The sequence below is a fragment of the Phyllostomus hastatus genome, unplaced genomic scaffold (genome assembly GCF_019186645.2).
Source record: "Phyllostomus hastatus isolate PE091 unplaced genomic scaffold, TTU_PhHast_1.1 phas_scaffold_78, whole genome shotgun sequence".
Taxonomy (NCBI): Eukaryota; Metazoa; Chordata; class Mammalia; order Chiroptera; family Phyllostomidae; genus Phyllostomus; species Phyllostomus hastatus.
In genome coordinates, this window is record NW_025334041.1 from 50309436 (window position 1) to 50333805 (window position 24370).

Below are 24370 nucleotides of genomic sequence, written 5' to 3' on the forward strand. Positions count from 1 at the left end.
AGTATCAAGTTCAGAGGTATTTGGAACCTGCACAGCATTTTGCATACATATTGGTCCATGTAAGGATAGAATGTAAAGCTGGGGAATCCAATGATCAATGACACACACAGAATTAGAGTGACAATTCAAAATACTACTTAAATTGTAATTTTCCTTATGAGAGATTTATAATTTTATAGACACATTATTATATACTGTCTCTCTAAATAAGCGATAAGATGGGCAAAAATGAAGACTACTCTTTCTGACATTTTCCCCTACTGTGATGTATTTGTAACTCCATCTGCAAGATACAATTCTAAAGAGATTTTGATTTCAAGGTTACAAGGGTTGTACTTTTGAAAGTATGACTAGGAAAATATTCAAGGAAGAAAAAAATAAAGCATATATGTAAGTCACGTGTACTTCCAGCTTCCTGGTCAGTGTGAGACAGAAGTGAGGATGGATGAAAAGGCCAAATCACCCAGGACTAAGTGTTACCCTGCCACCTTAACTAGGAAATCACCTGCACAAGCACCCACACTTCTCTGAGGGTGAAGTGGGACATGATGAGATTATCTGTTAACCCTGTACCTTGCTTTCATCTGTCATTATAGGTGGAACCCAGCACAGTGTCTAGCACCCGACAGAGGACCAATAAATGAATGTTCTTGTTTTCTTTCACTCATTCTTTCTGAGCTGTTGCCTATGCTAGCCTTGTTTCTTCCAGCTCATGCTAAAGTCAGCAAGTTAGGAGGATGAGCAGAACTTGCATCAGGAGCGTCATATGAAAGAGGACAGGGCTGAGCAGGAGTGAAAGAACACAGGAGAGTTTGGCTGGATCCAGGTCAGGAAACTCAGCGGGCAGAGGTACTAAAGACAAACACTGGTGGCAACAAAAATTCTGATTTTGAGCTTATAGAATCTCTCTCCCACCTCAAATGATATTTTATAATCAGGAAATGTCCCTACCCAATCCCTCCAGCCACCATTCACGAAGTCCCAGGTAATGTCCATGACATTGTAAAGTACAGCAACCTCAAATTTTTTCAAAAACATCTACAGATATCTCTGTGGTTGACAAAGTGTGCTGCTAAATAGATTATACATGTGAAAGTATTTAGCACAGAGCAAGTGGTTAACAACTATTTGTGAATAAATTTAATAATTAATAAAATGATGGGTTCTGCACTGCCTTTCCCCTATCTGTTCCCTGACTGACCCAACACATAGAGAAATATGAAGGCTTTGGCAAATGTAAATATTAAAAAGACATAAGGCCAATACTTACCATTCAATGGTAGGCAGAGGAGACCCAAAGAAGGCACAATCTAGTAAAGCAGGCCTGTTTGCAATGACCTGATAGAGTGTGTTTGCAGATGTAAGGATTCGTGGTGGCTCAGCTGAAAACATTATAAAAATGTAAAGTAAATATAAAATAAAATAACATTTAGACCCAGCATGGATTTTAGTATATGTACTGCCGAAGCGAGCACATAGACCCCCAGTGGATTTTATTGCATTTTGTTTTAAGGCCAATAGAGTTTACGGTAAAGTACAACAAATATGCCTCTGCCCTTACGTTTTCTGTCAGGTATGACACTACCAGTCACTCATGGAGGAAAAATGAAAGTGTTCTCCCTTTGCATCATGCCTCACGTATTACTCAAGCAGATAATTTTAATACTTGATTTATTTACCTATATCTCTTACTATACTGCGAGTCCCTTGAGGGCAGAGAATGAGACTTTTATTGTTTCCCCCCTTGAAACTATCACAGTGTCTGGCACAAATATCATGGCTAAGTACATTTTTGTTGGTGACTGGCCCATTATAGTCCCACGGTTACCATGGGGGCAGGGGTGAGAATGGAGCTGGCACAAGAAAGCAGAGTGCTGATGATTAAAAAAACAGAACCAGCACTGGCCAGGTGGTTCAACTTATTGGAGCATTGTCCCATATATCTCTTGTTGTGGTGCTTATGGCAGGCAACCAATCCATTTTTCTCACATTAATGCCTCTCTCTCTCTCTCTCTCTCTCTCTCTCTCTCTCTCTCTCTCTCTCTCTCTCTCTCTCTCTCTCTCCCTCCACTCCCCTTCTTTCCTCCCTCCCTGCCTTCCTCTCTCTTTGGAATCAGTGAACATATCCTTAAAGGGCTGAAAAAAAAGGACCAGAAATGAAAAGTGCTTCTCAAACATCCACCAATATCTTAACTGCTCAGCTCGTTTGATCTGCTGACCTTCATTCAAACATGAAGGAAAAAAATACCAAGTATTGGTTGGCTTCCTAACTTTAACTTTGCAAGGGAGCCTACTATACTGAAATTGAAATATAATTTCCTGGCACCATGAAAACAATTCTCACATAAAATTTTAACAAATTTGGTATTTTGGTAGTTTTGTCCATTATGAGAAATACAATATTCACATAAACCAAGCATTTCAGAATATATTTGAATATGATATAGTTTTCAGAATCATGAAATTGTTATTCAAGTTGTCAGTTTCTAAGGATGGAACAGCACTAATATTCTGTTACTAATGACAGATCAATGATATTTTCCCATTGAGGGGTTTGATACCTGGTCTAACCATCTGCGAACATAGAAGAATGACTATTTGATTATTTGTATAAGTAGAATATCCCATGATAGATACCGTGTTATGAAAGAACATTAAGAGCAGACTGCAAGACCCTTTAGACAGAGCAAGGTTTGTATTTTATTCATCTTTCTACATCCCTTATCGCTCCAAGTACTAAGCATTTCCATATCACATAGTAGATGCTCATTCCATTTTTGCTGAATGAATGGAAAACAACAGAAGTCATTACCTTAATCTGCCATGTCTTTAATAAAGGAAAAGCTTACCCAGAACATTTACAAATGCATTTGCCAGTAAATATCCATATTCGTTAGAAGCATTGCACTGATACACTGCACTGGATCTTTCTTGAACATTTGAAAAAATAATGGTATCACCATCTATTTTTCTGCTGGGGTCATCAGGGGCAACTGTTTAGGTGTAAAAATAAAAAGTATATATTTATTCCTCTTTGCTTAGAAGATGTAAAGCTTGAAGCCTACATTATAGTAAGCAAAACAGAAATACAGACTAATTATACAGGGAGACTGATGTATATCCAGTAAGAAGGACAAGACCATGAACCCAAGCAGAAGCCTAATTTTTCTTTCTCAGAATTTATTAGTTACCACTTAACATGGGTGTATATGCTCAATATTCATTTAGCTTTAAGTGGATTGACTCTGTAAGACTGAATATTATTTTGAGAAATGCAGGGGCAGAAAAGCACAAGTTAGGTGAAAGCAACAATACAAATTTAAGAAAACATTGTCCTGTTCACAAAGAAACTGTGGTCATTTATGAGGAGGCAAGTTAATAATATATTAAGAGGAGATGGCAAAGCAAGTAAAAAACTATAGAAACCCTCTAGCTAATCTAAATCTGTATTTTAGAAGCCTCTTATTGAAATAACTAGATAAATAAGTAAATAAATACAGAACTAATAATCAAATGTGAAGATATTTATTTTCCTGCTTTGGAAATCCCTGAGGCTGACATAAAAATAGATTGTGTAAACTTTCTCTTGAAGGTAGTATTTTCAGCTAAATCTCTCAAGTAATTTAAAAAATGCTAACTCCAGGATTGATCCTTAAGCAGAAGCAGAAAGAAACTGGTTGGGAAACACAATATGTGAGAATGATGTCTGAGGCATGCCCAACAATTGGGAGGTGCTGTGCTACTGGAGATAAATTCCTTTTTATAAATGCTAAACCTTAGGCTGGGAGCTTGCCTTGCTTTGAGGGTATGTTAAAAGGGATGATAGGTATCTGTCTCAGCATGCTCATCAAAATAAAAATGAAACAACAGCAGCTTTTCTCTTAAACTGCTTTTGTACGTTTAAGGTGAACTTTACTTTCATTCTACATACTATTTTCCTCTTCAATGACAGGAAAAGTATGTGCATCTAAGACATGATTATCACTGCATTTAAACTCCTTCATTATTTCAAAGTCTCAAATATTTGGTTCATCTGTGACTTATTAACTCACTAATAAAAATAAGCCAAAATATAGTTATTAATCCTTGTTTTACTACCCATATTCAAAGTATTGTGCTCATTCTTTCTTCGTTAGTTTTCTACTGCTGCCATAATAAGTTACTACAAACCTAGTGGCTTAAAACCACACAAATTTACTACCATACAGATTTGTATGTAGTTGTTCAACACTCTGATCACAATTAATAGCTAATTTATGAATCCTCTTAGATGGTCCAAGTGGTCTGGTTATGCCAAGATACTTGAGTCAGCATCTTAACTCGTATCTCCTGTTTATGACTGTGGCATTTTTAAAATTGCCGTAGGAAACATGTTATTCTAACCAGAAGACAAATATAAGTTCTAATTCCTTGAATAGGTATAGATTTCACCAATAAACTACAGCAAAGGACAGAAATGTCACACTGACCTAGGAAGTGAACTACAGCTGTAGCTAGGTAGCCAGGTACCCAGAGAATGGAGGCCTCAGGACAGTCAGCTTCATTGGTTCAGATCTCAAGTCTAGCATCTTCAGGGTCTTTTTGACTCACACACTCTCAGTGATACCCATCTACTGCCTCAATAAAGCATGCTAGGACAGAGCAGCATTTCTGAGTCTCATTCTCTGTCAATTACTCTTAGCATTTTTAGACCCAGCACTTGGACACTCACTGCTGGAACTCCTCAGGGGACTCCCAGTATGCCCACATGTCCATTTGGACTGCACCTCTGTGCTTGTGCCAGGCAGTGGAGGGCCGGGACTGAGTGATTGGCACTTTAGGCAGTGATGAGGCCCAGGAAGAGCTCTGGCTAAATCTGTCTTGATGGGTGGCAGACTGAGTGGGAAGAGCTCCTCTAATTCCTTAAGTATGTTAACCTCTGAGGAGTTATAGCACCCTGTGTTGTTTAACGGTGTAGAGTTCCAGTTTTGGAAGATGGAAATGTTCTGGAGATCTCATTTATAATAAGGTGAATATATTAACACTACTGAACTGTACACTTAAAGTGGTTAAGATGGTAAATTTTATGTTATATGTTTCTTAACCACAATTGTTATTTTAAAAAGTTACATTGCCATGACCATGGAAGACCAGCCAGTAAATGAAGCTGGAGGACAAACTTCCCCTATTAAGGATTCTCATCGATCACATCACAACATAACCTACTTTGAAAGGTTTTATGCAGCTCACAGTTGCACTTTTTGATATTAATCTCTACCTGAAAGGCATCCAACTGTATGTGCCCTATTTTCACTAAATGGAGCAGGCTTTGCATATTTTTGGCAAGGTATTTGGGAATAAAATAAACCTTTAAGTAAGAGTAGTGAATAGCAGGTCTCTCTCCATGGGGTTTGGGCCACCTTTTCCTTATGCACTTACTAATGAAATGCAAACAAACCCAGGAACTGTCCCCATGACATACAGAGGCTCAGCTGGTATTTGGACAAAGAATGAAATTGCTAGTATAGAGATACTTGAAGCCTTTGGGCTCTGTGCTCGCTACTGGGTGGGAATAACTCTCTAGCATCCAAATCTAAGTTATCCAAAGGAATAATAATTAATTCTGGAAATAATTACTTTCATTTGCTATAAATGCATATTGGAGAAAGAAATTTAAGAGCATCAGATCACTGCATGTAACTTAAAGCCCTGAGGGTAAGGTTCAGAACTGGGGTGACAGCCTTCCACAATACTTTCCCTTATCCTTACTGTCCTGACATGGCCAGCCAAACTCTGAACACTTCCAACATTCAGAGAATGAGAATAATAATTAGTGCCATCTTACATGTATAGAGTACTACCAATTTTAAAATATTTTATATCTATTATATAATTTTATTCATAATATACTTATAATTTAATATTTTAAAAAGAACTTTGTGAACTAGATTAACTGGATAGAATATGTATTTTGAAAATGAGAAACTCAATACTGGAGCACTTCATAGTTTGTTTAACATGAGATCAGTGCTCAGCTTTTCTGAGTTAGTCTGTTTCATAAATGTCTCCAGAAATCTGAACATTTGGGAATAATATTCCCAAACAAGTATCTAGATGAAGAGATAAATTTTCCTCTTCAATTACTTATTCCATCCACTATAAGGGGATGCAAACTGGGCCCTTTACTTTTGAGAAACAGAAGGGCGATGCCTTGGTGGAATCTTGGGAATATCCTGCTTTATTTCTCCATTCCCCTGGCTGCTTATCATGTGTTTCTGGTTTTCAGTCTCTCACTGCAATGCTAGCAATATACATAATTGTGTTAGGAAAAAGTCTTCTGTGATTCTCATTCCTTTTAACGTAATAATGGTGTGATCTTATATGTGTTCCCTTATATATGCTCCTACAACTCACATGGAACACGATTCCAGATCTACAAGCATTAGGCTCTCCTGCTGTCTCCTCCAACAGGGATGTGAACTATGGTGCACATGGCCATGGCCTCGGACATTTTCTTTCTGGTCCTGGGTTCTACTTCCACACTATCCCAGACACTGCCAGTCATGTGGTAAAATCAAAGTTCTCTTTCAGCACCAGCTCACTGCGTCTATATTCTTTTTCTTGACTTCTATAGGTTGTTTAAAAAATATTTTTGGTAGACTTGGACAAATTACATATTTCATAGATTATTTTTTGCTCCAAGAAAAGTTTAAAGTAACCTGGTGAGTTCTGTGGGGACAGAGCTTTGGAAGACATTGAGATTAGAGCTCAGTTGTTGAGTTCATTCTCCCAGTTTTGTAAAACAGGCTCCAAGTCTGGAATACACAGTCACAAATCACTAACACCATTTTGCTAAAAAACCCCTCTCTCTCCCTGATCCTGCTTCTCCTTTTATAGTATTTATGTGCACTTGCAGCTAGGGCCTGCAGAGGTTGCAGGAGTGTCACTGTCCTTAGGTGATTTCCTGAAAGTCAGGTGTTGGGAGGCTGCGTCTCTGGGAGTATGGTCCCCTGACAGTGTCTCTGTTGTGTGGCACCTGGGGGGGATGCTACACAGCTAGCTCCCTGTGTGATAATGCTGCAGAGGCACAGCTGTTCTTTGCCCCTCATTCTCAGCAGCTGCTTTACCCAAGGTGTCAGCAGCCTCTTTGGTGAAATGTGTTGTCAGCAAGTCAGCTTGTGTTCCCAGCTAACTTCTGCAGCCCAGTCTAGGCCCCCCTGAAGGTTAGGAATAAGTGACAATTCTGTGCCACTCTACACTGCTACAGACTTTGCTCTGCCTACCCCTGCTTCTCTGCCACCCTTCCCCCTGGACCCGTCATTGCTGGATGCAGCAAACTGCAGATGAGAAACAAGCCCCAGTCCCCTGTTTCCAGACCTCAAAGGCAATTCTATTTAGGGTCCTCTAAATTCATAGGGGGTACCATCAAGCAAGGTGGAGAGGCACAAAGCTCCTTGAACTTACATGAAATTCTTGACATTTTTCTTCCTCATTTACTCCTTATGTTGGATCAAGGTAGGATAACACAAGATGGGGGCATGCCGGGGTGACTTTGAACTTAGCTGTTTATGACTTAGTGTCTAGCCAAAAGGCCACTCAGCAGAAGCTGTAGGTAGACCAGCTGCTCAGGGTGGAGAGAGTTAACACAGGTGTCCCTGTAGTATCATTGTGCAGAGAGCTATGTTCGTTCCTAACAGGTATCTGAGCAATTTACCTCTTAGTTATGAGATTCAGAAAAAGCAATCCACACACATTTAATATGGCCACCAAATGTGGAGAAAGAAATCTTTCATGGATGCTTCACATCACTGTGGTGTAAACATATAGCACTTTCTCCCGGCACCATGGGGCAGCCCGGTGGGCCATGGGAGGGCTCTTGTCTGCTGCCATACTGCATAGTGTTTTTCCCCTTGCATGTGCACCAGAGGGACTGCTCTGAGGCACGTCAGAGGTTGAGGGACCTCTGGTACCTCTGGAATTCTGATCCTATCTTTGTTCAATCTCCTGCTTTCTTTCCAGTGGGGACTTAAATACTTTTGAAATGGAAGAAATGAACTAATATGGAACCTGACTTGAGGGATTTTTGTTCTTTTTTCAATTTGGACCTAATCAGATGATTTGGGATTATAGTAGAAGGGCCTTCCTTGTCTCCTGAGACTACTGTCCTGTGCCAACCCCCCTCCCCATGCCTGCCCAAAGCAGGCCTTTCATAGTTGATCCTCCCCAAAAACATTTCATTTAAAGAGGCATGTCTATAAAGCTCTTAATATAACACCTATGCTGGGGTTGGAAGGGCAATAAGCCAAGGGAATAAGGAGGAAAGATCAACTTCATTATTTAATCTCCCCTTCTTCTTGTGTTACTAACCCATTTCTGTCTCAATTTTCCTTGCTTATGATTGCATTCTGGCTGCCAAGCTCAAGGATTTATCTTTTCAACATTCCCTGGCTCCCTGGTTTTCCTGCTGTGTGGCTAGGAGGATGGCTCTGCCCACTGAGTTCTGTTGAAGCCAGATCTCAAGTGCCCATTTAACCTTCCATAAATGGGCACAGGCCTCTGAGCTGTAAAATATGGTGTCCAAGTGCTGAGCATGCTCCATCCTTTATTGCCGTGCATTCCTAAGAAAAGCAGAAAATGTACCCCAAAACTTATTTTAGTTCTGGGCTTACTTTCACATTTTTTCTGTTTTCATTCATATGTCTCTGAGAATGGTAACAGCTTCCCAATGCACAACCACTCTGCAGTTCTTGATTCTGATCATGGTTAAAATCGCTAGTAGAAACATCCAAACCACCACTTGCTGGGGTTAAAATCTGCTTTAGAATCTGTTTTCTCCCAGGGGTATATTTCCTTTTACAGGCTATCTGTTTCAGAGTATAGCCATATACTGCTTAATGATGAGGATCGTCCTGAGAAATGAGTCATTAGGCTATTTTGTCATTGTGTGAACACCATGGAGTGCACTTACACAAACCTAGGTGGTACAGCCTACCACACACTCAGGCTGAATGGTATATCAATGTTGTATATGCCTTCTGTTGTTGACTGAAAAGTCATGATGTGACTTATGACTACATCTGATAACTTCCGTGTGACAAAAACAAACTCCTAAAAAATACTCATGGAACGGGGTGCTCTTACTCAGTCTAGACTTAAAAATGTAAGAACTTGGTGGTGAGAAAAAGGGACTTGTGCCATTCCAAATCTGCCAGCAGTTTTTAGAGTCATCTTAGGGTAAACACTGTTTCAGATAAGCCAGTTTAATGGACCTTTGGTTATGGAAATAAAGAACCAATTTTTGATTCTGTCTTGAGGGAATGAGGGTCCAAGTTGCTCTACATCATAAACCTAAAAGGTTGTCTTTATTGTGAGTAAAGGGTATCTTTGCAGATTATTATGCTATTGACTGAAAGGGTGACCCTAAGGCTGGGTTTTAAAAGGAAACTGATTTTCTCTTCCTCTGGGTTTAAGGGAAGGTCTGCACTTCAAGAAGGGGAAAAGCTCTAACATTCTCCCTTGGGCAGCAGTTGGTGGGTGAGGTTGAGAAAGAGGAGACTCAGTGGGCTCTCTGCACATGGCCATGGCTTTGGAATCCAGTGGCAGAGAGGTATAATATTTGTTTTTAGTTTTCTTTTCTTTTGCTATAGCCCCCTTCTACTATCCTCAAGCCTTTAACCACTTTTGTGTAAAACTGGTCTTTGCTGTGATTTAGGAAATTAATGGAAGGGCCCGGGGCCACACTTGAGGGACTGCTCTGGACAGCAGAGTGGCAGCCTGGAGAAGCTGGCTGAGAAAACTGCCTGGAGGGGTCCAGGGAAGGTGGCAGAAGAGAAGTGACTCAGCAGCCAGGACTCAGGGAAGCTGGTCAAAGACATGACTGGGGTGAGAGGATGTGCTCTTCTCTAGGTATTCAATGGGACAGTGACCTCTGCAGCCTTGAGAACTTGGGAACATCTGGGTTATATTTAGGAATAAAAACTCCTTAAATTAAGACAGCTGTGTTTCTTATTTTTATACCACTGGCTCTAACCCTAACCCACCTCCTCTGATTCTTAGATGTTTCCACAAACCTCTACAAATTTCGAACAAAGAAGATAATCTGAACTTCTCAGTTAACTTTTATTTCTGACCCTGCCATTCCTCATATGATGCATGTAAACAAACAAACAAACAAAGGAAATGTCCCCAAGTCCCAATCAACACATACCATTATAGTACAAAATGTTCAGTCATAATAAACACCAAAAGGTAGTAAGATAAAAATCTAAAAGTAATTTGGAGACTATTTAACTTATATATGGTTAACGTCCTTAAGCCAAATTATTTTTGCCACGATTTTTTCCCTGTTGAGATGTAGCTATGCTCTGAAAAGACACCACAACTGGAGCCAGTTAAGGAAACTTACTTTCTATTGGGACTCCATTTGATAACCAACTAATTCTGGGTTTGGGGTTGCCGTTAGCTCTGCAGATTAGGGCCCCGTTCTCTCCTGGGGACAGCACAAGATTTTGAGGTGCCGTGATCCAGTATGGAGCCGCTTTATAGAGGAAAGAAAAAAATACAAAAATTTGAATCAAATAAGTATTCTAGTAAATTTAGTACATTAAAGTATTTTAATAAAAACTATTTTTCAAAACATGTTAGTTTTATTTTTAGTGTGAATAGATTTATAAGTGGTGCTTCAAACATACTTCAGATTTTCAAGAGAATATGTAAAAAGATTCACTGATATCTATGTATTATTTTTAGACATTTTTGATACAATTATCATCATCTGCTTTACATTAATCAATCGTACATTAAACAGGTGAAAGATTTATCTAAGGGTAAGCAATTTACAGGCATAGATAGAGGTAAAATGTGAATTTAAATTCTGAGCCCCACAGTATATAGGTAATTATAAAATTAGGAAGCAATTTTTAAAACTTTGAAAAGTTGCAAAGTTAATATATGTTCCCACAAGCCCTTTATCCAGCCTTCTCTAATGTTAACATTTAAATAACCATAATACAGTTATCCAAACAAAAAATTAACATCAGTACAACACCACTAACTACACTACACACTTTATTAGAATGTCCTCCACTTTTCCACTGCCTTGTTTCTGTCCCAAATCCCTGTCCTGGGTACCACATTGCATTTACTTGTCATGCCTCCTTACTTAGCTTCCTCCAATTCGAAAGTTTCTTGGTCTTTTGTGTCTTTCATGACTTTTAGACTTTAAAAGAGCACCGATTAGTTATTTTGTAGAATGTCTTTCAACTTGGGCTTGTTTTCTTATGATTAGATTGAGGTTTTGGGTGATAGACCCTTCTGATTACATCACATCAGGGAGTACAGGGTATCAACATGACTTATAACTGGTTGTGTTAATCTCAATCACTTGGTTAAGGTGATGTTTGACAGGTTTCTCTACTGTAATGTGATTATTTTCCTGCTTTCCATACTCTATTTGCAAGTGAGTCAATAAGTTCAGCCCACATTCAAGGACAGGGAAATTAATTGATCTCCATAGGGGAGAAATCTTAAAGAATAAGCAGACATGTTAAAACTGCCTCAGTAATTAAATTTTTTTTTTAGCCACAGGGGCAGGGGTGGAGATACTTTGAGGCTATGCAAATATCCTGTTTCCCCTTAAGGTTTCATCCACTAATTTTAGCATTCATCACTGGCTCTTGCCTGCAGCAGTGATAACTGCGGGATTATAATGGTGATTTTCCATTTCCTTCCCTCTTTCTACATTTATTAATTGGAATTCTTTTGTAAGAAACATTTGGGGGGAGATAATTATTAATCTGATTTAGATACACTACACCATAAATAGCAATGAGAAGAGATTCAAGGTACCATAAATTTGATATAAATTCACATTTATTAGTATTGATGAATATAATGAAAGGCATGCTAATTGAAGATTAAGGGCCTCTCACGAATACAAGAGCAATGCATTTTAAACAATGATATATACCTTTCACTGTGACAGAAATGGTATGATGAATAGATCCTAGTGCATTTTTTGCTATACATTGGTAATTTCCGGAGTCTGCTTCTGAAACCTGAAGGATCTGTAGCGTTTTCTGAAAGTTCTTATAATATGTCCGGTTGAAGGGTAGTGTTCCTTCTTCTTTCATCCAGTAAATAAGTGGCGTAGGCCTGAGAAGATAAAGAAATAAATGATGATGATACAAAGAAAGAAGTTGACCTACCTACTTTTGAGGATGAATTTTCATGCAAGTTTGTCACAAATTCTTTATATACTCATAAAGCTAATGAGAAGTGTATAGGTACATTACCATCACACTTTTATAAATAATGCTCAAAACCTTATATTTAAAGCTATAAACTACCATTTTCACATAAGCAGAACTGTACTACTTTACGGTGCATCACATGAACTTTGAGTTCAGTGATGCAGTGAGAATGCCAGCATGAGTTACTTTACTGAAGGGTCCTAAATGTTTACTTCAAAGTTCTGATCAATGAGGCACACTTGGAAAATCTTACATGGAGATACTATGTCAGCCAAAAGAATTACCATGAAATTGCCCTGGCTGGTGTGGCTCAGTGGAGGGAGTGCTGGCCTAGGAAGCAAGGGGTCAGTGGTTCGGTTTCCAGTCAGGGCACATGTCAGGGTTTCAGGGCCAGGTCCCCACTACGGGCACTTGAGAGGCAACCACACATTGATGTTTCTCTCCCTCTCTTTCTCCCTCTCTTCCCCTCTGTCTAAAAATGAATAAATAATTAATTAAAAATCTAAAAAAAAAGAATTACCATAAAATTAATGATATTGAGCTAGAATTTTTAATCTGCTGGAGTTAAAGATGCACAGAGAAAGAGATGAAACACGTAATGTGTCCAGGAACTTTTCCACATGTTTCCATATCAAATGGAAAAAGCTTGTTATTTAATAGCAAGCTATTTAGTAGTGTAAACGAAGTAATTAGAGAAATAGCACTCTTTCTTAATTTCATTATTAGTTATATTTTAAAATATTAAACCAATTGATAAGAATAAACTCACTTATTATTCACACCATTTCTTATGGTGTTTTTCATTAAATTATGAAATATATATAGAGAAGAAAAGCTATAACATAGGCTTGAAGTTAAAGTATCTACTTCAAAGTGCCAACCCTGTCCCTAAATTGCTCTCTGACCTTGGATCCCTGACCTTTGGGCTTCAGTTTCCTTAGCTGTCTTACTGGGGGTAACATCAAGTGGCTTTAGAAGGTTTTCATGAGGGTAAAATAAAAGTCCATTTGACACAAACATTTACTAAGCACTGAACTATAGGCCAAGCACTGAGTTGTGTGTTGGGAAGATAAAGATGAAAAAAGAATGATCCAGGTCCTCAAGAAGATCACAATATTTGTCATTAGAAATGCAAGTGGGATTAATTGATTTTGGTTTATTTGGTTGAATAAAAATAATTGAACATGCATAGTTGATGAAATGGCTTCTAAAATAAGACATGCTGTGACTATAACAAGGGGTAGAAAATGTGAAATAATTCTGAAAAGTTGAAGATATTATACATGTGGAATCTGACAGCATATTATGATGTTTCCTTATAGTCAGATTAATCTGCATCTCACACAGTCTGGAGGTTGAGAGGGTGGTGCAGGTAGAAGCATGAGATCATGGCTTCACTAAGTCATAAACTGTTCTGGAGGTCTGCTACTCTGCTGAGCAGGTGTTAGGAATTAGAAATATTTTGATTCCATGAGTCTTATGCTTATTGATTTGTAAGTGATAGAGCTCCAATCTTAGTTTTATAATATTCCAAGCTTTTAAAAAATTTTTAGAAGTTCAATGCAATTTCCAAATATCAATCATATTTTAGTTTTTAGGGTTTTTTTTAGTATGTCATTTGTGGGAAGGGGGATCACTAAATTGTGAGAATGAGTACCTCTACTCCCAAAGGGTCGAAGGTTGGTGGATTAAAACACTTTTTAACACAACAATTATGAAAATTGCAATGGTTTTGTCTTCTGTTTTTTAATTCTAGGGCAAGATAAATATACTTTAATACTTTGTTGGTTTTCAGTTACTTGAGAGTGTGAGTTCCTGACATGGCCAGAAGAGGCCTTCCTGTGTCTCTGGCAGTAAAGCTGTACCTGAAGGCTGATTCTAGGAACGAATGTGAGACTACTGAGTTAGCAGGTCAAGGACAGCACAGATCACATGTGATCACAATATATTTCTGAGAGTCTATTCAATGTTTTCAGCATATATGCGTGTATCAATAGCATTTGCTCTGTGCCAGGCATAACAGGGGACTAGGTAGAATCTTGCTTCTAATGTGTACCTAATGTAACAGTGGGTCTTGTATCTGAGTGGGGCCTTCCCACAACTCCTGTCAAAGGTACATGGTTTCTAGGGGTGGCATCGGCTTTGAAGTGTGCACAGATGAGACATTTGCAAAGACTCTGGGCTTGTGACTTGCCATTAGGACGTACAGGAAGGAACAGTGTGCCAGTTCCAAGGCTAGGACCTAAGACGCCATGTGTGCCTCTGTTGTTAGGAGAATTAGCCTGGGCTGGACTGCTAGAGGGATGCAAGAAACTCAAAGCCAAGAGCTCAGCGGCCAGACCCTCAGAACTGTGAACCCATAGCTGAACCACCAAGCAGGCACAAGAGCAGTCTCTACCTGTGTCAGCTGGATCTAACCCATTCTAGCACAACCACCCTGAAGACCTATAGAAAAAAGATCGATGATATATAGCTATTGTTTTTAAGGTACTAAGTTTTGAGGTGGTTAGTTGCACACAGTAGCAAAATAATATACCCTAATTATAACCATAGCAATCAAAAGATGATTAGTGATACTTATTTCCAGAGAAATTATTACATTAAAATATTTTAATAATATGAGATTCATATGGCCTATAATGGAAATAATTATCAGATTTTTCTTGATGCTTGATGGAATTAGTATAAAACAATGACTCTTCCTCTGATATTAATACTTCTCTACCAATCTATTATGTTTTTATAAGAAATGAAAGCATTTAAGACAGAAAGTATTAACTCACAGTCCTTCTGCAATGCACTCTAGTGAAAGAACATTTCCTCTTAATTCCTCTTTGTTACTTGTGTTGCCTTCTGGAATTAAAAATGTTGGTGGCCTCTCTCTATTTAATTTAGCTGAAAATAAGAAAATCAATATGCATGAAAAGTTATGAATATGTATTTTTAGAAGCACAGTTCACTGCCTAAAAAATCTAATCCCTTTTCAAAACTATTTGACATTATAAAATTTGTTAAACTACACATGCACACTCTCTGCCTTACAAATAGCTGTTGCTCTCTCAGCCAGGAATAGAGACATTTGGGTTGCATAAGCACTAATAATAGTAAGAACTATTCTTTTTTCGTATGTTTTCTTAATTTGGGTTATATTTTTAAGAATTTTTTGTGGGTAGGTAAAATTTCAAAATGTAGACATAGAAAGGAAAATAACATTCTCAAAATATACATCACTTAAAAATTAGTGCTCAGGTCAAAGAGAAAATGGACTATTTACAGTCTGGAAAATGTTATATTTTTCTGAAGAGCATGGCTATGGAGAGGCTATTTTGGTTTATACCAGGGGCTACATTACACTCAATTCCATAGATTAGTCATGGAGATAAATCTGTGGTAGATGTTTAACATATCAAACTCTCCAAACTGCAAGGTTTATGGAAAATAAAACAAAACTAGAAAGTTTCGGATAGAGGTCTGGCAAATTTTGCCATAAAGTGCCAAATTTTGAAGAAATTGAAATTGGTTTCCTCAATGAAAACATAAGGAGGGCTCCAGTCAGAGCTCTCAGGGAGATTTAGGCAGGCCACCTTCTTTCTCATGGAGCTGTTGCCTAAGTGTGGCTTTACAGTCTGATGAACTCTCAGAAAAACTTAAAGTAGAAATCCCCATATTCAAATTCTGCAGCCCTTCACAATTTTCAAAACTTTAATGTATTAACTATTTGATGCTCACAAAAATCGGATAAAATGCAATATATATAATTATTCTCATTTCTCAGAAGAAAAAATTGAATATAAAGAAGGTAATACTTGAGAGAAATTAGAGTTTTTCTAAGATTTTAGAGATAGCAGAGGAAATCTTTAGGAAATAACTTTGGGAATGGTTTTGAGGTTGGTATCTTTCAGAAGTATATTAAAATAAAATAAGACAGGAGTTGTGGTATACGAACTCTGGTCATTGATAGAATCTTAATGTTTTTTACTTCACATCTCGAAGGTAAAAAATTAATACAGCAGAAATTCTGCCTTATAGATAATTAAGAGGACCCCATATCCAGAAACCATAATTTTCATTGATCCACTCTGTATCTGAGACCACCCACATTCCCCTTAAGGAAATCAAATTCTTTTCTTTTTGAAAGAATGAAGTCAAACATTTCATTTTTAGAGATAGTACTTCCACTGAAGATAGTGACTGGGTTTTAAACAAAACTAAGAGAAATACTATTGCTAATTTTATGATATTGATAATGTCATGTGAAAACAGATGTGAAATATGATGACTTACTATCAAAATCCACTTAATGGTTACTAATGGCTAAAGGTTACTAAGATTTTGAATAGTTAGTATTCAAGCACCCTCCCAATTCTTATTTAGCTCATGAGGAATATTTATGAATAAGACAAAAAATGAAAACTATAATTCTGAACATACATGAAAAAAACTTTCCAAATCACATGAAAAGGTTCTTTATATGAAAACAGCTATAATAATTTTCATTATTATACATACAACATAGAAAATGTTTTAGTGGCATGTATGCAAACTTATAGCTAAATTTCATTAAAAACATACATTTATTCTAGTGGTATTAAACATGTAACTAGGAATTTCATAAAGAAATAAGGTTAAATAGCCATGGAGGTGAAGTTAGTGAACTAAATTCTACAATGAAGGAGAGAATATCAGTTACAATCACCATAACTCACCACCATAAACCTCAGTGTCACTCAAATTAGCAGCTATAGTGTCATTCAATTCATCCACTGAAATAAACAGAACATTATGAAGATGTAAAAAGTAGGGGAGAAGGTATTGTACAAAAAAGTACTGGGCAACAAAAGCAAACACATACAGCTATGCTGACCAAGTATCATCCTCACCAACCGAAAAGAGTGCTTTATATTGTACATGACAAACTTGTTAATTTACTCAGTTACCCCCAACCAGTATTATGTGAACATACAACTGAAGCTGTGGGACTGCCAATTAAAGGCATCATGGGGCATAAAGCACATACAAATGTGCAGAACTCCAGTAGATTCAGAAAGTTATCAGGGAAACAGATATGTAAATAACAGCAGAGCATGTAAAACATAGTATTTAGGGTATGCATGCATGCCCTTTACAGCACACATGCCAACACTTTAGTCACTATGCAGAGGTAGTTTCCTGATCAATGGATCTTCTGTTTTCTTCAGTTAGTAGTATCTAATAGTTATTATTTTGCACATATTTGTACACATCATTGAAAGACAGATTCAGGAAGCCAAACTCTTACCTGACACCACCTTCACAGAAATAGGTTGCTTCTGCTGTATGGTTTGAGTGTGGTTAAATCTGGCATAACAGATATAGTCTTCACGAGTATCCTCTGGGAGAACATTGGAAAAATAAAGGTCTCCATTCAGACCCTGGGAAACCCTCTCGCTTTGTGGAAGTCTTTGAAAGGCTGAAGAAAGGCAGAAAGATAATATAGGTCATTCTATCATAAAGTGACCAATTTCCAAATTAGCAAAATAAATGTATCTACTAAGAGTTCTATGAATTTCACTTGAATATTTTTCTCTATAAAGTTCTTCAAATAAAAGCATATAACTATGAGCAATAACAACAAAATAACACATTAAAACTCCAATTGTACATTTTGACTCTAATTTCTCTGGAGTAGAGCAGAGGTGAGATTAAAGTTGTTCAGTGGTGTTTTATGAAGCAAGTGTAAACCAAAAAAAAAAAGTTTGGCAAAAAGAGTTTGCATGGCTTTTCCTAATATTTAAGTAGTTCCTAATTATTAAACACATATGCACACATGCTTTGGAAAATGCATTAAGGAAGCTTGTAAAGATGTTACCTTGTGTTGCATCTTCAACTTGGGTCAGACATCAAATACTGTGGGGACACCTAATTGTGAGCCAGGCCCTGTGCAAGGTGTTGGCCACACTAGGGTCCCTACCCTATCTGAGCTTGTCTAACTGAAGAATCAGGCAGCAAAAGGGCAATTAACAACAGGGTGCATTGATGACACTATTTAATGCTGCAGACTACCCAGCCTCCTTCACCTTCTCTACTTTTTCTTTTCTGAGTTGCTTATCACCTTTTAACATATAAAATATTTTATTTGTCATATATATGGCTTATGGCCTGTCTCCCCATGCTGGAATTTAAATTCCAGGAGGACTGACTGTCAGCTGCCATGTCTACTGTTGCAGCACTAAAATGCAACTCTTTCTTCACCTTGTTCTGCAGACACCACTCTCTGTCTTCTTACATCAGCAGTGCTCCTTCTCATCTGCTTTGCTGGTTTCTCACTCCCTGGGGGGGGCTCCTGATTTCAGTCCCCCAGGCTTTGCTCTTCACCACCTGCCTTCCTGCCCTCTGTTCCTTCATCCAACCCCTGGGTCCATACACAAATACTGCTAGCTAGAGCCCAGAATCTTTCTTCTGATTCCTGTAGCTCTGACTTCTGCTGGGCATCAACCCATGGATGTCTCATAGGCCTCTCACATCCAAAGCCCTGATTCCTCGTCTCCCAGCAGAACCATGTACCACCTTAACATGCTAACCTCTTTGCAGAGGAGGTTTTGGAGGGTGGAGAGGCAGGGCAACAAAATAATTCCCCCAAGGACAGGAACAGGTGGACACATGTTAAGCTGCCTAATGGATGACTTCATGTCTCTGTACCTTAGTTTCCTCACCTTAAAAGTGGAAAGAATAAGCAGATATACTTTATAGGGTTGTTGTAAAAAATTGATGAGATAACACATAAAGTCCTTAGCAAAGGGACTTAGTAAATACACAATAAGTATTAGCCACTGTTGGGGAATAAAAAAAAACAACTGAAAAAAATCAAAACAGCTCAATTTCCTCTCCTCTATAGGCTTCTGCTGTTTCAGGAAATAGAAATTTCATGTTACCAGTTGTTCAGTCCTCAACTTTGAAGTTACTTTTGATTCTTCTCTCTCATGCCCCTCATCCCAACCTCAGTAAATGCTAGAGGGTCTACCTTCAAAATATATCCAGAATCTGACCAATTTTTACCCACTCAGCGCTACTACCTGAATCCAAGTTGCCGTCAACTCTTGCCTAGATTATAGTGGTGGCCTCCAAACAAGGAGGCCTACTCTCCCTTTGTCCTCTCTACTGTCCACACATATACCGAAGTGATGTTATTACTATTTGCTTGGATTTAGGTAAAGTCACTCCCTCAGTGTCTCCTACTTGATGCAAAGCAAAGCCAAAGCCCCTGCACTGAGCCCATGGACTTGTCTGACTTTTTCTATCGCTCTCTCTTTGATGCACTACTGGCCTCTCTGCTGTTTTTTACACCCCCCCAGGTGTTCTTATCTTAGGGGTTTGCCCCAGTTTTTCCTTGTCCACCCAGATATTTGGAGGCCTGCCTTACTCTCTTGTTCTGTTAAGTCTCTGCTCAAAACTCTGCTATTTTCTGTCATAGCACTTACTGCTAACTGACACATGTTTTCTACAAGCATTTATTGTCTGTTTCCTTCTCTACCTCCACAGCATAGAATATAAGCTTGAGGAGAGCAGGAAATTTGTTTGGTTTATTTAGAGCACTGCCTAGTATATAGCAGGTGCATGGCAAAAGCAAGTGAATGAATGAAATTACATTTTATTTATTTAAATGAACATTTATTTTCCTGAGCATTTCTAAAACATTTTATGAATCACAAGAAGTAATGATTTATTGTGATAGCAAAGGATTCTAAGACTCTTTAAGAAATAAAGTTTATATTTTTAAAACTTACAATTATCCATCCAGAATATTATAGGTGGTGGTAATCCAACTGGGGGTCTGCAGGGAAGTACCAAAGACTGGCCACTTTGAAGTGTTATTGGTTCAAGTTTTTCTTTGGTCCACAGTGGTGACCCTATGAAATAAAATAATAGCTTCTAAATTATTTCTGCACTGAAAAAGGAAAAGAGCACTAGAAAGAAAGTAAACTAAACTTTTGGGAAAATAGTAACTCACTTATGTACATTAAGATAATAAGAAAATTATTTTTAATACAATGTTAAAAGTTTAAAAAATGACAATTTTCATTCACCGCCATTAGTAGTATAAATTCTAAGTCAGTGATTCCAAGCTAAGAACATATATATGTACATATATGTATATATGTTAGATTTTATTTATTTATTTTTAGAGAGAGGGAAAGGGAGGGAAAGAGGGAAAGAAACATTCATGTGCACGAGATACATCGATCTGTTGTCTCTTATATACTCCAATGGGGGATCTGGCCTGCAACCAGACATGTGTCCTGACCAGGAATTGTCCTGACCGGCAACCTTTTGGTTTGCAGGCTGGTGCTCAATCCACTGAGTCACACCAGCCAGGGACTAAGAACTTATATTAAAAAAATCATTAAGAAGATATGTAATGATTTTGTTATAAGCATGTTCATTACAAAAGAATGAAAAATATTTAAATGTCCAGAGATTTGTAAAACAAATAACTGTACAACTACACCTTTAAATATCATATAGTATTATAAATTACATAACTATACTTATTTATAAGATTGATATGAGAATATATATATCATAGGTAAGTCAGAAAATGTTATAAACTAGTACTTCAGAATGAACTTGTTTTAAACACACACAAATATATCTAGAAAAAATTGGAAAGAACAGTAAAATTATTCTCTTGAATGGAAGAATTCATGAGTAATTTTTAAATTTATTTTTTGTCTATTTATAATTGATTTTTATATAATGAACACATTACACATGTAATAAAAAAGCTTTTAAAATGACCAGAACTGCCAATGGTCACTTTTCTTTAAATACATGCTCTTGGGCTATAGACGGGATTTGGGTACAGACCACTGCAATATCAAGATAGTGAGGCCACTCTATCTCCACCTAAATTTTGAAACAGAAATGTTAAAAAAATTATACTTAGATCTCAATTAGCCAATTCATTCTGAATTTATTTCCATCTGGCTGTAGGGAGTTTGCTCATACATAAAATACATAAGAAATTAATAATTAGATCAATTTGGGAAGGAAACACTTTTCTTAGCTGTTGTGTTTAATTCTGGACTTTATAAGTAAAAGACGTATTAGATGGGCAAAGTATTAGGCTGAGGAGTTTAGAGTAAAGTGGAAAGTAAGGATAATTTTCATGCAAACAAAGTCAGAGTATTGGAATCAATGTCATCTCTTTCTTGTAATAGTATCTGGGTGACGTAATGGATGCTGAATCTCAGAGCCGTACTTTCAGAAGGTTCACCTGTTGGTGGACAAGTCCCACTTACTAGACGGACGGACAACAATGTTATTCGAAATTGCAGCTCCACGTTCATTCCTAGCTGTGCACTGATAGACTCCTTCATAGGTCTCCGCTTTCCCTTCGCTCATGATGTTTATTACGAGGGTTCCTGAGCCAGGCTTCATAGTAACGAGAGGGTCTTTCTCTATGTCAAAGTGAGTCCCATTTCGGGTCCAGGAGAAGCTGCCCAATACATAAAGGATTAAGCTTGTTAATGGTCCAGAAAAACAGAATTACTTACTATTTAACAAATTCCTAGCAGTTTATGGGTTTTCAGAAATAGTTATTAGATTTTAATATTCAGTAAAAAGCAATAGGCTCCACACCTAAAATGTTTCATTGAATCACGACTTACAAAAGAGTGCTGGCCACACATTTTAAGGCACATGTCTTTATTAGAACTAGCTGAAATCTGACTCAATAAAAAAAATAATGCACATGAACTGCCTGTCATTTTTCAAAGAAATATGGAAAGTAGGTCTCCTAGACACACTATCTTAGAGCTTCATTAGCATTTTTATTGTAAACTCCATTGTTCATAGCTTTGACAGCCTAGCTACAAAAATTTGCTCTGGGCTGAAATGTGACAAGAAAGGACTTCACAAGTAATCAGACAAGTTTCAAGTTATCAAAATGCAAAGTGTAGGTTGCAGGGAGGGAAAGAACTATGAGTTCAGTGGTGTTTTAAATATTGGTTATTAAAAGTGGTAATTCTCTATATAATATATTTTAAGAATTTTTAATTCTAGAGATAATTTTGTAAATTACTTAGAAAGTATTTCAAATTATCAACTGAAATTCTTCTTTCTCAGTTTTATTTATATAGAAGATTCCCTTATATAAACTGTTGGGAACCGCCCTGACTGGTATCAGAAGCTGAAACCCCCACCTAGGCTAAGGCTAAGGGAACGCCCTTGGAACCGTAAGCCAGCAAGGAGACAAAAGCTTATCTCCCTGGCAGGAATGCTGCTTCTGCTGCTTTATTCATAACTGAACCCCAAAAAGCTTGGTCAGTTAGCCAAAGACGGGTAAGATTCCCCAAGGGGGGAACGACCTAAGACAGGCATGATCACTTTGGGAGGCCCCCCAAAAGAAGGACTTGGGGGGCTGCAGCAAAAGGGGGTGATGGACCCTCGCTCCTTGGCTTTGACATAGCCTGAGTCCTCCTCGTCTGGGAGAAAATCTCCTTATCTCTTGGTTGCCTTGGTTCCCACCTAAGCCTGAAACAATGACAGGGTGGTGCAGCTCTGTGCTGAAAAGGGCGGATTCCCCGGGTGATCAGGCCTAAGAAAGAATATGTAAATTACTGTGAAACCTTCTTTGTTTAGAATGCTCTCAGTTGAATGAGAAGGGTCCAAGGAGGAAGTTAGTTTGAAGTCTTACAGCTCTTTTACCCCGACTCAAAATAGACCGGCAGAGTTCCTTGTTTTCTATAGTTCCTTACTTCCCCCTAATGAGTACTCTACTTTACCTGAATTATTATGCAAAATGAGCCCAATAAAAGCAGGTATGGATGGTAAATCAGGGCGCTCCCCACTAGGGGGGGTGGCCATTTCGTCCCTACTTCCCCACAGAAACTAGTTTGTCTCTGTGCATGTGTTTTTTCTCGCGTGTTTTTCGTCGAGCCATCTGCAGCGTTCCGTGGTCACTGCTGGCCGGAGACCCACGCGTCAATAAACGTCACAGTGCTCAAGTAATTTAATACTTTGTAACTAGTCACAAATCAACAATGAACATACTCATACAGAGGCATGAATCTCTAAACTTCATTGTATTCCAGGCCCAGGTGTATCTCTCTTCCCCCTGCTCTCCTGTAGCAGTCATGGTCAAAACTGCTAGGGCAGGAGGTGGTGGTGGGTGCTACTGGCATATACTGGGATGCTGCTAAATAACCTGCAACGCACAGGACAGCCCATCCCACAGTAAAAAAATTATCTGGCCCACAATATCAATAATGCTGAGATGGAAAAATTCTGCCTTACAGAGAGTTACAAGATGTATTGAGTAAATGTGAAACTAAAAGGGAATTCCATCAAATGACATCATGTTAGGATTTGGGTGCTAGAGAGTTTCTAGTGATATGGCAGAATGTATTGTTTTGAAGTGAACCTTGGAAGTTTTTGATATACTTCAGTATTTAGTACCCATTAATTTTTTTCTCAGGTGCTAGTCTGTGATAGTTTGATAAGGCCAGTAATAGACAAACTCAAATAAAATATTTAGAAACTTTCACTTCTTTATTACCTAAACATTTAAATTACATTTTAATGATAATAATCCAACTCTCGCCCCTGGCTGGCATAGCTCAGTGGATTGAGCACGGGCTGTGAACCAAAGTATCGCAGGTTCGATTCCCAGTCAGGGCACATGCCTGGTTTGCAGGCCATGACCCCCAGCAACTGCACATTGATGTATCTCTCTCTCCCTCTCTTTCTCCCTCCCTACCTTCTCCCAAAATAAATAAATAAAATCTTTAAAAAAATAATCCAACTCTCCCAAATTCCTATATATTACTGGACAAGTTATAGATTATCCACTAATTAGCTGTGGGACCTTGGATAAGTTATCTAGGCATCAGTTTCCTATCTATAAAATATATTGGTTGGACCAGATCATTTCTGTATCTCCTCCAACTGTAAAATGCCATCCAGTGATCACTGAACCCAGCCAAGTTTGGAAATCCACTTAAGACTATGTTATAGACTTCTCTAGAGATAGGAGAGATTTTAGAAGTTATCAAATTCAATTTCTTTATTTTACAAATGAAGAAACTGAGGCCCAGAGAAAAGGGATTTGCCTGTGTCATAAGTCAATTAGAGTCACTAGAAGGTTCTTTCCACCATCTCCC

At 38.0% G+C, this 24370-nt stretch overlaps 1 protein-coding gene across 26 annotated transcripts in view; it reads right to left on the reverse strand.

Moving 5' to 3' along the window:
• Positions 1-24370, reverse strand: part of NRCAM (neuronal cell adhesion molecule) — a 319470-nt gene that overhangs the window by 50513 nt on the left and 244587 nt on the right. For 19 of the 26 annotated variants that reach the window (XM_045827217.1, XM_045827215.1, XM_045827214.1 and 16 more), the window contains 9 exons: positions 21509-21705; positions 19994-20116; positions 17509-17679; positions 16937-16993; positions 15014-15125; positions 11948-12132; positions 10385-10516; positions 2850-2993; positions 1271-1382 (listed from right to left, as the gene is read on the reverse strand). In XM_045827217.1, the coding sequence (XP_045683173.1) occupies positions 1271-1382; positions 2850-2993; positions 10385-10516; positions 11948-12132; positions 15014-15125; positions 16937-16993; positions 17509-17679; positions 19994-20116; positions 21509-21705 (1233 nt within the window). The remainder of the gene's footprint in view (positions 1-1270; positions 1383-2849; positions 2994-10384; positions 10517-11947; positions 12133-15013; positions 15126-16936; positions 16994-17508; positions 17680-19993; positions 20117-21508; positions 21706-24370) is intronic. The other 7 variants (XM_045827219.1, XM_045827218.1, XM_045827226.1 and 4 more) reach the window with 1 other exon arrangement.